At 39.5% G+C, this 15,231-nt stretch overlaps 1 protein-coding gene across 4 annotated transcripts in view; it reads right to left on the bottom strand.

The window, feature by feature from the left end:
- The window catches only part of hbp1 (HMG-box transcription factor 1), a 61,631-nt gene that overhangs the window by 19,841 nt on the left and 26,559 nt on the right, over window positions 1–15,231 (bottom strand). For all 4 annotated transcript variants that reach the window (XM_038811342.1, XM_038811339.1, XM_038811341.1 and 1 more), the window contains 6 exons: window positions 7,046–7,178; window positions 6,604–6,715; window positions 6,305–6,420; window positions 4,549–4,711; window positions 4,283–4,427; window positions 126–455 (listed from right to left, as the gene is read on the bottom strand). In XM_038811342.1, coding sequence (XP_038667270.1) covers window positions 126–455; window positions 4,283–4,427; window positions 4,549–4,711; window positions 6,305–6,420; window positions 6,604–6,715; window positions 7,046–7,178 — 999 coding nt within the window. The remainder of the gene's footprint in view (window positions 1–125; window positions 456–4,282; window positions 4,428–4,548; window positions 4,712–6,304; window positions 6,421–6,603; window positions 6,716–7,045; window positions 7,179–15,231) is intronic.

Here is a 15,231-nt window from a genome sequence, read left to right as displayed (position 1 = left end):
CAATAGAAATAAGTAGGGCATTGTAAAAATATCAATAATTAAAACAACATAATTATTTATGATATGATTTTACTTTATTTTGTAAAATCTACCAATTTTATAATTGAAATTTATTTATTACTAACCTGTTATCTTTTCCTGGGTACATCTGAGTGTATTCAACCCTATACTTTTTGGCAAAGAGCATGAAGGCATTCATTGGTCTCTTGCATTTGTTATTTGTGGGAGAAGTGGTGCTCAATTGGCTTGCGGTCCCTGAGGTTAGACTTTTACTGGATGCATTATATGAATTACAAGGCAGGTGTGGTGATCCAGAAGGCACAGAGCCCATGATCCGTTCTGATTTTTCACAGTCTGGACTGCTGGTGCTTCCACTTGTCTGGGAAGCACGACGTTGGCGAGCCATACTACTCAGCACATAAACAGCAGAGGAATCCAGTGGTGTAAAATCATAGCTGTAATACAGTGCAAAGTAATAAGTTTTACTAAATTCACAATTTATTACAAATAGGGAATTTCCCACTAGCTTGTCATGCATTGGCTTGAGTAACTGAATATTAAAAATCTTTGGGCGAGATCTTCAAAATGTTCGCGCCGACGAGATTGGATGGTCCGGCCAACGGCGCAACCTCGCCACAGGCTTCCCAGCACCATGGGGTGGATTCAATGGGAAATACCATTGACAATCGCGGGACCAAAAGATTCCGCCGCCAGCTAACGGTGGGACACCTCCCACCGTCAAGAAACACGGTGTGGGCAGGCCAGAGAATATCCCCCCTTTGTATCTGTGCATACATCTTTTTGATTAAATTTCTCTATTACTGTTACAATTTTATCATCTGTATGTTAACCCTTCCTCGTTTTACCTTCTTGTATCTACACAAGTCATGGAATAGTATACATAATATGGTCAGACTGGAACTGCACCTTCCCACCATTGATGGTGCTGCAGCTAGCGAACAAGAGGAGGACAAATTGCTTCAAAGTCACCCTGAAGGTTTACTTCAAAAAAATGCAACATAAACGTTAACACCTGGGAGACTCTTGCTCAGAAGAGACCTCCTGGGATGAACCTACTGATGGAAGGGTCAGAATTCTTCAAGGACACCCAACGGCAAGAAAAGGCTGTGAAAAGCAGGCTGAAAAGGAATACCAGCAATCTACGAGTCCAAGGGCCGATCCCACCTCCCAGAAACACCTGCCAGGTGCGTGGTTGAAGATGCGGCTCTAGGATCGGACTCATCAGCCATGCAAGAACGAACAGAACCCATGCCAGGAACAGAGTTTCTTAGGTGGACAATCATGCTCGTCAGCAAGTGATCACCGAAAAAGAAACGGTGCCTCAATTTCACATTCCTAATTTCTTAGCCAGCAATGCAGAGAAATTCTTTTTCCAACCAACTCTAACTCTCTATTTCCCAAATTGCAATCAGTCTTTCTATCTACTTTACTGAAAATCTTACATCTGTGCACCCTGTTCCACAGCTGACAAGTTACTCTCTTCTTTACCTTTTTGCAGCTGTGCAATGTCTCTAAACTGCTTCTCCTCACAGCGACAGAATCAAGCATGAATGATTGACGGGCAAGGTAAAGGAACATAAAATCCAAGTGAATTAAAAAGTTACATGATAGATTTGCGCTATATGCAGGGAAACTCAAATAGAATGCTAATTTACACCTGTCTGATAAGTCATGATAAACCGGTTTGGCAACAAGGAATGTTATACTGAACTTGAAATAAATGTTATAAGAGCCTGAACATTAATATACCTTTAGATAATTTTTATACAAAGAATAATGATTTTAAAAAAATAAATTTAGAGTACCCAGTTATTATTTTTTTCCAATTAAGGGGCAATTTAGCATGGCCAATCCACCTAACCTGCACATCTTTGGGTTGTGGGGGTAAAACCCATGCAGATATGGAGAGAATGCGCAAACTGCAAATAGATAGTGACCCAGGGCCGGGATTTGAACCCGGGTCCTCAGCGCCGTAGTCCCAGTGCTAACCACTGCTAACCAGTGCCGCCCCGGAATAATGATTAATTTTAGCAATGTCACATCCTGGTAATGGCATCTGCTCGGCCCAAGACTGTATGAAACTACAGAGAATCGTGAACACAGCCCAGTCCATCACGCAAACCCACCTCCTATCCATTGACTGTCTGCACCTCCTGCTGCCTTGGGAAAGCTGGCAGCATAATCAAAGGCCCCTCCCACCTGGGTTATTCTCTCTTCCAACTTCTTCCATCGGACAGGAGATACAAAAATCTGAGAAAACGCACTAACTGATTTAAAAACAGCTTCTTCCCCGCTGTTACCAGACTCCTGAATGATCCTCTTATAGACTGAACTGATCTCTCCACGCATCATCTCTACTGAGTAGTACTAAACCCTATCTTTTTTCATATATGGAACAATCTGTCTGGTCTGTACACAGAACAATATTTTTCACTGTACCTCGGTACACGTGACAATAAAACCAAATCCCCCCCCCCCCCCATTTTTTTTGGCTTGAAAATTGCAATAATTCAGTCAAGGCAATTTTCTGAGATATCAACTGAGCTACAGCTAGTGCAATAGAATTTAAGCATATATGGTAGTTGTAGTGCTGGGACATTTACTCATAGATCATACATTCTCACTGTCTACTTGTAACAGTATAGGAAGGAGTTACCAGATCTATACACATGCACAAAGGAATTTTTGTCCCATTATATTTTGTCCAATTATAAATTCCCCATGTCCCTATTTATTTTGAAAACTGCTTGTGTATACTTGTCACATTATAATTATACCCTTGCCAATTTTGCTTTCCACCTCCTTAAAATCTACTACAGAGGAACTTCAATGTGCAAGCAATTCTATTTATTTTCCTACTATACTACTGCAAAAGCGTTTTCTCACAGAAAAGGTGAAAGGACAATCAACAAAGGAAATGCCAGAAGGAAGATGCAAGCGAGAGAGGCATGATTGCTCATGAAAACTGTGCCTTGCACTAAGCTGTAACCCTCATTTATAAATCAGAAATGTTATAAGGTTTTATCTGTGGCAAATATTTTAAAAGTACATGGGCAAATAAAAATCTGAACTTTTTAAAAAACAAACTTTTACTCAAAAAGTAGAAAAAGAGCTGATTTTTTTTTCTTTCAAAAAAAAGTTGCAAAGTACCTTGGCTCTTGGATCTTTAAACACAACCTACTGTCCAATTGAGAAGATTCTTATGGTTGGTGGGTGTGAAAATTAAACAATGCAAATAGCCTTGGAAAAATAATTACAGCCAAAACGATGTTTTCAAATAGAAAATAAACCTCCATCTAAATATAACACCTTCCGATCCTTAAAGTACAATAAACTGTAAAGCATGTTTGGACAATCACATACAAATAAAGATACAGTGTATTGAAACTTGCAAAAAAAAAACACCTCTGCACATAATGTACAGGAAAATCGTTAATGTTTACACATCCATAAATACCCAGCTTTTCATTTTGTTTCACAAAAATCTGTTCTGAAAGGGATTCTCAATTTAGGTTTACCCAAAATTAGTCTGAGAGGATAGCAGATAAGCCAATGAAAGGCTTCAGTTAATATTCCCCAAGATGCAACAATTATAATGTGAAAAAAAAAAAAAAATCACTAATTTAACTGCCTTCACTTCTTCGAGAAATAGCCTGCCCTCAGCTTCGTAGTTCTCTAAAGGAATGTGCCAAGATCAAAAGTCAGCACCTGGGAAAAACAATTGGTATATATGCACACCCCATCATGTTGTGGCACAGCACACTGCTCCGAAGTACTGCATTTTTAGGTGAACAGACTTTGCAGTTCTTTAACTAGCCTTCAATGTAAAAATTGTTTACTCAGCAATAATTTCACTGCATCAAAACTGCTCCAAATTACAATAAAGTAATATTGTAACAGTTCAAACTAACTTGAGAACAACTGTGAAGTTAAAGGCACAAATATTAGCTCTCTGAATTTTAATACCTGCCTTTGGTTCTCAGCCAGCAACATTACTCTATATAATCCAGTGGAAGTGAAATTCCAGCTGTACCTGACAATTATCTGGTCCCAATGAAATAATTAACTTAGAATTAAACAGTTTATGATAATTATAGAAATGTCCCTGTTTTTAATATATTAATCTCATACATTCTTAATAGGCAATTCTATAATTTTACATATTGACATGACTTATTTCTTGTGCAAGTCATTCTATTTCTAAAATTTCAGACCCATTATATTAAAGCTAAAAAACATAGAGTCAAATATACTTCATCACCTCCTAAATGTGTCAAATACTCCAGAATCATCAAAATTGTTGGCATCTGGATGCCCAGGAGGTAGACAAACATCTCCAATTTCCATTTCACAACACGGAATTCCATGATGAACCACTGTTAAGCTGGGGTAAAAGGAAGACCACCCTGTATTTTTTTAAAGAAAGAAAAAAAATCTGTATTTTGGCAGAAAAGTAGTTTATGTATATACTACACTTTTAGCAATCATCAAATAAAATAATTATAATACTGATGGTATATTTCTAACCTTTATTTTTCACATAGAAGGGGTGATCCAATCTGCACTCTACAGTCAATTTGCCAACTTGCGACTTGCCAGGGTCAAAGGTTAATTTCAGTATGGAACGTCCAAAGGAAACTGCTTCTGTATGAGCCACGAGCTTTAACCCGTCAGATCCATATCGATATTTCTTTGGAACAAAATAAACTATTTTAACATCACACATTTGAGAGAAAATATTAATTCAGCTCAATAACAAAACATCTTCCCCTCCTGAACACTCTTCTCTCTGTGACAGTGTGCAATGAATTTTTGCAGAGGCCCCAAAAATTATTTGGTTGATGGAATTATATGTTTGCAAAATGTTTATTACACCAGAAATATATTTTCTATTCTCCTCTCAAAGGTAAGCCTTTCTCCATCTCTTCCCCAAAGGACCTTTCAAAACATCCACATCAGGGAGAGGTTTGGAGGTAAAAAATAACCCTATTTTCATCCCAGAAGTCATGATTTCAAATTCATACTTAATCCCTATTATTACTAATATCTTCCCGGAATAAAATAATATATTTCCAACAATGCTGTTTTACTGAGTTGATCTCAGAAATGTCTTAAAGACAGACAATTATTTCCCACCATAATCAATGACCAACGGTGGTTGATCCTGTAGTGTGTGGGAAAAATATAGACAAAGTAAATAAACTCAACGTTCAATAATTATACTTCAGCCTGAATTTTTCTTTTCAATCAGAAGTATCATTTTTTGCTTCTGTAGTGAGGGAGAAAGACTTTTCATAAACACAATAAACAAACCTAGCATTCAACTCCTAAAACAAAAAATGCAATGGAAAACTTTTGAAAATGCATTTTACTCTCAATAATTTTATTTCTACGGCCAGAAAGTGTAGTTTAAATAGACTGTACTTCCACCCACCACGCCAAAGTCACACATTCATGTTGGAGAGTAGTGATCAGAGATTAAACGATAATGATTCGCTAATTATAATTTCACTGTTAAAATATTATATGTTTAGGCATTTCAAATATAATATAGGTCCAAAGACGTGCAGGTTAGGTGGATTGGCCATGCTAAACTGCCCCTTAATGTCCTGCGTTGTGCGGGTTAGGTGGGATTACGGGGTTGCAGAAATAGGGCAGGAGCCTGGTTAGGGTGCACTTTCAGAGTGTCAGTGCAGACTTGATGGGCCAAATGGCCTCCTTCTGCACTGTCGGGATTCGATGATTCCAATTTAAAATTCCAAAAGTTGGTTCCCTATGGAGTTTGAGCCTATGTAAAATTGCCTCAAACACTAAGCTATTACATAGATTGCACTGATCAGCTTTTTAACTAAAAATAAAAACACAAGCAGAATTCACACAAAGTTTGGATTTCTCCCAGAGCAGTAATGTTACTACTACATCAAGCACGTATTGTCTTCTTCGATCAGTGTAAAAGGGACAACAGTATGTATCTCAGTGCAGCACACACAATTTATTTCCTTGATTAAAGAACTAAAACTAAGAATAACTTAGCAATTAAAAGTTACTAGTTTCCTAAGATAGAAGTGAACCACACAAAGATAAATACCTTGACAAACACTATTGGTCTGGGATATTGACATATTTTAAAAATAGAATATCAATGCTTGATTAATTATCCAGTAGAACATTAATAAATTCATATATTTTTCACAAATGGTTTTACATTGTGAAACTATAAATCCATTCCACCTGATTTCCATAAACTCTAAATTTTAAGACAAAACAAGTAAAAAATGACCACCTTCTGTGTGTGGGTTTTCAAAGCTTTTTCAGCCTCAGTCTTAATTTCCAGTTTTGCAAATTCTTCAACATCCTGCCAGTCTCTAATATCACCTTTCTGGAAGCGCAGACGTGTCCCTGTAACAGCAAATAAAATTAGATTACATACAAGTAGAAATTCTGGAGTGAACATATTTAATATAAAAAAAATACTGTGGCTGCTAAAATTATATCATATTTTCATATCCAATACTGAACACACAAGCATTCCTATAGTGATTATAAAAGTCTTAACTTTAACAAATCACTCGAAAGCTTTACCTTTCATAAAGCAGTTCCATGCAGTTTGCGGCCACGAATGGGACCAGCCAAGTTCATCATCATCTGACAAAGATGATAAACAGAAGATGTCTGACTCTGATTCACTGCTTGCCTGTTGCAAAATAAAGCAAAAATTATTATTCTTTCACTGACTCCACAAATGAAACTAAAAATCAATAGCGAAAGTAGGTATATATTATCATGGCATTTTCCCATCCAACTGGTTTGCCAGGTATTTTGGTTCCTGGATAAAGTCAATTCTCAGTTCAAATTAGAAAGCTTTCGCAGACAGCACAATGCATATGAATTATAACGTATAGAACTATAACGGGCATGAATATTGAAAAACTTACATTATCAATATTATCACTTCTCTCACCTACACAGGCACGGCAATCATGTATTTTTATAAATTAAGTCTGACAATGTTAAACAAACATACCCTTTCTCGCTTTATAGTGGTCTGTTCTTCCCAATGTCTCGTGGAGAGATTAGTTTCACGTTCTGAGACAGTTGGAGGAGGACGAGCATAGGAATGTAAACTTTTACTTGTGGCCACTATATGCATTGGAGATCTGGGGGGGGGGAGAAAAATAAGTGTAACTATATACCGCAAATTAAATGTACAGCATAGCATACATATTTGAACAAATATAATGCAGACTTGTTGGTCTATGCTTGCAAATTCATTAAAATGAATGCAGCCACCCTGGAACAGAGTGAGGCTGTCAGGGCAGAGTGGGGTGGTTGCAAAGAGTGAAATAGCAGCTTTTATCAGAAAATTCAATTATGCTTACATTAAAGGATTGTGATTTTTTAAAAATTCTACAATTTTAATGAAAGGGAAGACATTGAAGCATACCATCATCACTGAATGTACCATTATCAACACCCGGAGGATAACCGTTGACCAGAAACTGAACAGCCATAAAGTACTGTGGCTTCAAGAGCAGGCCAGAGGATGGGAATTCTGCAGAAACTCACTTCCTGCCTCACCAAAGCTTGCCCACTATCTACAAGAGACAAGTCAGGAGTGTGATGGAAAACACTGCATTTGCCTGGATGTGTACAGTCCTAACAATACTCGAGAAGCTCAACACTATCCAAGACAATGCAGCCTGCTTGATTGGGGCACCATCCACCTTCGACATCCACTCCTTCACTACCAATGCACAGTGGCAATAGTGTGTACCATCTACAAGATGCACTGCAGGAGCAAAACGAGCTCCTTCAACAGCACCTTCCAAACCCACGAACTCTACCATCTAGAAGGACACAGGCTGCTGATGCATAGAAACACCACCAACTACAGTTTCCCTTCCAAGCCACTGGGTCAAAATCCTGGATCTCCCTCCATCATAGCACTTTAGGTGTATCTGCACCACATGGACTACAATGGTTCAAGAAGGTTGCTCACCGCCACCTTGTCAAAGGTAATTAGAGATGGGCAAAATTGTTGGTCTAACCAGCGATGTCCAGGAAAAGAATAAAGAATAAGTGCCACACAAAAGGTTATTAGGCAAGATATGGGCTCAAGGAATTGGGAATAATGCATTCTTCTTCAGCAACTGATTTAACCAAAGTTATGAGTTTATACGAAACATACAATTACTGATGCCACTCTAAATTTTTGGCACTTTGTGCGGATTTATGTCTACCAGACGGTAATTCTCCTTGCATATCAGCCAAATGTCTTTACTTTATTAACAGAAGAAATGCAAGATGAAATGAAAGGACTGCCATATCCTGAGACAAAATTAATTTTGGATGTAATTTTGGAAAAACATGCAGTGTACCATTTCGGAGGACTACAGTATTTTATTTATCACGTACTTGCCAGATAGCAAAGTGTTGAAATTCACCAATTGTTTGAACATCTCATTCCAATAATTCTCTAAGTTTCAGAAAATTCTACTTGAAACACACCCTAACCCAAGCATATTGACAATACCACATTAGTAGCATTCTGTCCACTAAAGTCTCTGGAGATAGGAGAATGAAAGGAGAAGTCAACACCATTGTTGGTAGAGTGGAGCAGAATTACTTCCACTGAGATGATTTTGAAACATATACCCTCACTGGTTGTTACCATAACTCTCACATTTCCTGTCACTTCCTATTGTAATACACCTTAAGGGATATAAGCAAACATCACTAAAAGGGTACCATGTGATTTAATCTTAGTTTCACTTTTTTTTGAGCAGAGCCTATGTACCTATGTATAACTGTTCTCACGTGACTAGTCTTAATAAATGAACCCACAACATGTTTACCCAATCCCTTATGAGTAATTGCTACCTTGTACAGTAAATAAGCTGTTGTGGTAAATTGTTATTTTTCCTAACTGGAGTTCCACAAGGATTGTTACGAGGACCACGACCTTTCTTGAACAGCCTACACCTGGGTGCGCAGGACATAATTTCAAAATTTGAAAGTTTTATGAACTATGAGGAGAGTAATGGTAAACCAAGAGAAGGTAGACTGGCTGGCAGAATTTAAAAACAAGTGGTAGATGAATCGTGAAGTGGTATTCTGCAGACGGCAGTTTAGGAATGATGTGAAGGCTTTAGAGAGGTAAAAAATTTATGAGAATGGTTTCAGGATTAGGAACTTCAGTTAAGTAGATAGGTTGGAGAATCTGGTGTTCTCTTTAGAGAAGATAGAGAGAAGATTTTATAAAAACGTTCAAACTCAGGAGCAGTCTAAACCGAGATGAAGAGAAATTGTTACCATTAGTGAAAGAGTCAAGAACCAGAGGACAATGATTTAAGGTGACTGGGAAAAGAACTGACAGCAACATCAAGACAACTTTTTATGCACAGGGAATGGTTCTTTCGGGTCTGGAATACACTGCCTGAATGTATCACGGAGTACCCAAAGAGAAAATATTTGCAGGGCTATGGAGAAGCGATGAGGGGAACGGGACAAACTGCTTGCTGCTGCAGAGAACCAGCATGGATACCATGGGTCAAAGCACTACCTCCTTTGATTCCACATAAATTCAAATCTTATTACTGAAGCTGGGGAATTTAAATTAAGTTAGTTAAGTTTATCTGAAATAAGTTAGACTCAGTAATAATGACCATTGCCACAAAACCCCACCTGATTCAATCAGGATTTTTAGGGAAGAAACCCCATACCCGGTTTGGTCTGACCCATAACAACGTGACTGACTCGGTGGCAAAGAAACAGGTGAGTACACTGGATACAGCAAAGACTATGGACCTACAACATCCTGGCAGCACGGAGAAAACTTATGTCCCAAAACTAGCCGCATCTTTAGTCGAGTTGTTCCAGTACAGCTCCAACTGTGGCATCTGCCTGACAAATTGGAAAATTGTGCAGCTATGTCCTGTCCAATGTACCCTAATTTTTTTGTATTCAGCAGTCAATTTCTTTAGCTATGCAGTCCTTTTTGGGGAGACTGATGGCTTGTACACAGCCTGCTTAGAAATTTGCAAGTTGGTGCTTTGCTGATCAACTTTGAGGTAATATCGGTCCTTTCCAGAAATAGGACAAGTCCAATCCAGCCAAAGATACAACTTGCAGCAATTTATCAAATACCCCTTATAAACACCTTCCAAACCTGCAACCTCTACCACAGAGAAGGACAAGCATAGCGGGCACTTGGGAGCACCACTAGTTAAACATTTCCTTCCAGGCCACACACCATCCTAACACAGAACTATGTCACCATCCTTTTACTGTTGCTGGGCCAAAATTCTAGATCTCCTTGTCCTTTGGGTGTAATTACACTGTTATGGGCCAGGGTTTAGAGAGTGTATCATGGAGTTCACCTGACCCACAACTTTTAATAGATTTTGGTTATGGGGAGCACAAGGGCCCATTCTACAGGTGTGATGCAACAGAGACCTAAAGGACTTTTAAAACAAAACAATGTTTATTCCATGAATCCATTTATAAATACTTTATAAACATTTTATAAACACACAGTAAACTAGCAACTATCAACCCAAATACTCCCCCCAAAGAACACAGTACTCTATAAATAACCCTTAATCTTTCCTAGCAACATCCATAAGACAAATACCCGCTTTATCAAAGATAGCAGGTTTATATTCTCTACTGAGAGCATGTTATCATTTTTATATTAGCAAGAGATCTGAAGACATTCTTTACATGCAGAGAAAGATCAAAATTACACCTTGTTTGGTTGGATGCAGCTCCAACTCTGAAAACAAAACCAAAACACAGACATACGCCAGCTTTTTGCTTAAAGCGAAAGTAAAAAGCCACAGACCAAAACCCAGCTCCACCCCCACTCTGCCATCATTGCAGCTATTTGATAAAAACCCATTTCTTAAAAGTACACCCACTACAGCTATTTGATAAACACCCATTTCTTAAAGGTACTCTCACATGACAATACACAGACTGAACAGTCCAAGGCACCAGCTCACAAGTACGTTCTCAAGGATAACTAGGAATGGGCAATAGATGCTGGCCTTGCCAGTGACGGTCTAATCCCATGAACAAATTTTATTCAAAAGCTTCATACTTCAGGCAACCTTTCATTGAATGTGTAGCTGAAATATATAACTGAAACTCCACAATTACAATGTATTCAAATTTACTTTGTTGTCTTTCTGATTAATGATCGTAGCCATTAAGCTTAATTCTGTTGTTTACTTCGGCCATTCAAAAGCTTCACAATGGCAGAAAATAACAATCTTTCTGATCTATATATGAAATCCAATATTTACCAACCTGTCCTCTGGGCTTATATCAATTTGAAATTAAATTGCACAAAACCCTTACAAGCACTGGAGAAAAAAGTTTCACCTCTTTGTCCCGTAACTTCCTCAGATTGCCATTCTCAATGGACTTACCCACCCTGGGATTCCAAAGCCCCTGTCTCGCGCGACCTTCCTCACTCAGGCTGGGCAAGAAAGGAGCGATGAAGCGCACCCACGACTGTATCAGCATGAAGTAACTGGGGCAGAGAAATGCCTCCTTTATATGGCATTAGCTGCCATAGAGGAGGTTTAAAAGGACAATGAAAGATAAGTGGTTGAAACAGCAAGGTGGCGGGGGTCCACTGGGGGGGGGGGGGGGGGGAGGCTGGATTGTTTTTAAGTGGAAATTTAAGATTTTTTTTTTATAAAACACTTCCATAGTAACTATCAGGGTAAAACTAGCAGAGCCAACCGATGTTGGGCAAGTTAAATCACCTCTATAGGATGGTTCACTGGTGTACCAGGGAGCTATGGGCCTTTATTTTGTGATCTGCACTGTCTGCTAAACTGGTGATTTTCTCATAATTCTGATAAAAATATGAAAACAGTAAAATGGATAGTCAAAACAGAAGATATGGCATAGATTAGCTGCACTTAAATGTGAAAATGTTTAAATTATCGGCCTTTAGAAATATTTACAGATAATGATTTTTCAATACATGGTCTTTTATTTCTTATTCTTTAAACCGTACAAGCTAAAGTGAAGAAAATAACTGATCTAATATAGAATGAGATCGCTGGCATGGATTTAGTGGGCTAAATAGCCTCCTGTGCCATAATTACTATGACTAATATGGTCACATACTGTAACCATTGCATAAAGCAATTCTTCGATAGACAAGCATGGAATAGAGAAAAAGAGTTCAAGAATCAACGACAGGAATAGGGGTACTGGAAACGAGTAGGAAAAGTAATAGCCAACCATAAAATATCAAATACCTGCAGTAATTGCTTCAGATATAAGATATAGCAGAAAAAGGCAATTTGGCCCATTGAGCCTGCTCCATCTTTCAATAAGATAATGGCTCATCAGACTGCAGTCTTAACCCCATTTTCCTGCCTGCCCCCATAACGCTGGACTCTTTTGTCAATCAAAAATCTGTCTCATTCAGCCTTGAACATATCCTATGACACCGCTTCCACTGCTCTTCTGGAATCCAAAAGACAAAGCAAGCTCTGAGAGAATATCTCCTCCCCTCCATCTTCAATGGGAGACCGCTTATTTTTATATTTTGCCCCCTAGTTCTAGATTTCCACGAGGGGAAACATCCTCTCAGCATCTACCCTGACAAGCCCCCATCCCCTCAGAATCTTGTATGTGTTACGAAAGGAGTGCAATAAATTGATATATGTATACATAATATCTATATATATATATATATATATATGTATTGTATTTTATGTATGTTGTAGTAATGTTTTTAAAATCCAGAGTTCAGGTATATACATCTGTTTCAGTAGAATCTAGGTTAAGGCAACCAGGCTCTGTGGCTGCAATTAAGATGCTGTAAAACTCAGATCATCATTTATTCCAATCATGTGTTTGCTTACAAGGAGAGGCTTAATGGAATTGTGTTGATTATTGAAGGTTTCCTGGGGTTTAGATAATTGAGGGGCGAATGTTAGCCTTGGTGAGATGGTCATAACCCGGTTTGAGATTATGTAATTAAGAGGAGGAGCCAGGTCTGTAGCAGACAGTTTAACTTTTAGTCTGCTGAGAGTGTTAAGCTGAGCAGGAGCTTTTGCCAAAGGCTGCCAGGTTAAGCAGTTATCTGAAACAGATAGCAAGGTCTGCAGATTGTTTTCTGAAAGGCATTTTCTCTTGCTTCAAACAGTCTTCCAAGAAATCTCTATTCATGTACAGCATATATCCCTGTGTGTGCTAACTGTATTTGCAAAGTGCTTTTGACCTTAAATGGGTTTTGCTTGTTTGGAGATAGAGAAGGTATCAGTTAGAAGATGCAGTGCTTCTTTTTTTGTGTTAAGAATCGTTTAACTGTTAATTGTAAGCTATTTTCTGTGATGTTAATATAGTCTAATCCTGTGTTAATAATAAAGTTGTTTTAATATATTTTATCCCTATTTGTCAATGAACTCAGTCCTGGAGTGAAGTATACTTTCCTCACTGTTTTCATTTTTAAAAAAATGTTTAGGATTCTTGTCCCATATCCTAACAAATGTAGTCTGGTCCAGCAGTATTTTTAAGATAAATTTAGAGTATCCAATTTTTGTTTTCCCAGTTACGGGCAATTTACCGTGGCCAATCCATCTACCCTGCACATCTTTTGAGTTGTGGGGGTGAGACCCACGCAAACACCAGACAGTGACCCGGGGCCGGGATCGAACTTGGGTCCTCAGCGCCGTGAGGCAGCAGTGCTAACCACTGTGCCGCCCTCTAGTCCAGCATTTTAACAGTCAACAAGATCACCTTTCATTCTTCCAAACACCAGTGTGCATGGGCCCACCCGTTCCTCAATAGACAACCCCTTCATCCCAGGAATTAGCCTAGTGAACCTTCTCTGAACTGCTTCCAATGCAAGTCTATCTCTCTTTGAGTAATGAGATCAAAACTGTATTTGGTACTCTCGGTTTAGTTTCACCAATGCGCGGAACAATTGTAGCAAACCTCCCTATTTTATAATCCATTCCCCTTGCATAAAAGGCCAACATTCCATTTGTCTTCCTTATTACTTGCTGTATCTGCATACTAACATATTTTTTTACGAACAATTTTATTGAGGTATTTTTTGGCATTGTAAACAGTTACAGATAACAGAAATGTGCAAACATCAACGCGAAACCAATACTTCAATCAAACCATACTGCACATGCCCGCTCTTCTCCCAGACACTACCCGCCTTTTTATCCTTCCTACTCGACTCTAATCTCCCCCCCCCCCCCCCCCCCCCCCAACCACCTTACTGTTCACTCTCCCGTGAAGCCGTCAATGAATGGTTGCCACCTTCGGGCGAACCCCAGTACAGATCCCCTCAAGGTGAACTTAATTTTTTCCATACCCAGAAAACTTGACATGTCTGAAAGCCATAGTTCGGTCTTCGGGTGTTTTGAGTCCCTCCATGCCAGCAGTATTCGCCACCGGGCTATTAAGGAAGCAAAGGCCAGAACATCTGCCTCTTTCTCCCCCTGGACTCCCGCGTCTTCCGAAATCCCCACTCATCACCACCCTTGTTTTCAGCACCCGGGACATGACCCCCGCAAATCCCTCCCAGTACTCCCTAAGCTTAGGATATGCCCAAAACATGTGAACGTGGTTCGCTGGTCCTAGCGCACTTGTCCTCTACCCCAAAGAATTTGCTCATCTGAGCTACCGTCATGTGGGCCCTGTGAATGACCTTAAATTGAATCAGGCCGAGCCTGGCACATGTTGCGGTTGAGTTTACCCTACTCAGGGCTTCCGCCCACAGCCCGTCCTCCATCTCCCCGCCAAGAGCTCCTCCTCCCATTTGAGTTTCAGTTCCTCCGCCTGGGACTCTTTCCCCTTCATGAGCACCTTGTAAATATCCGAGACTCTACCCTCTCCTCCATCTCCTCTAGAGACTATTGTGTCCTGGATCCCTATTGGTGTCTGCATACAAAGTCCCGCATCTGTAAGTACCTAAAGTAATTTCCCCTTACCAGCCCAAATTTCTCCTCCAAGCCCCTCAAAATCGTAAAGCTCCCCTCCAGGAACATATCTCCCACCCTCCTCACCCCAGGCCGCCGCCATGTTCGAAACCATCCATGTTCCCGGGGCCGAATCGATGGTTATCACATATTGGAGCCCAGACAGACGCACCTACCTCCCCTACATGCCTCCTCCACTGGCCCCATATCCGCAGGGCCGCCCCCACTACCGGGCTGGTGGAGTACC

This window comes from Scyliorhinus canicula, chromosome 11 (assembly GCF_902713615.1).
Source record: "Scyliorhinus canicula chromosome 11, sScyCan1.1, whole genome shotgun sequence".
NCBI lineage: Eukaryota > Metazoa > Chordata > Chondrichthyes > Carcharhiniformes > Scyliorhinidae > Scyliorhinus > Scyliorhinus canicula.
Note: the sequence above shows the minus strand (reverse complement) of the source record. Positions and strands in the feature narration are given on the sequence as shown.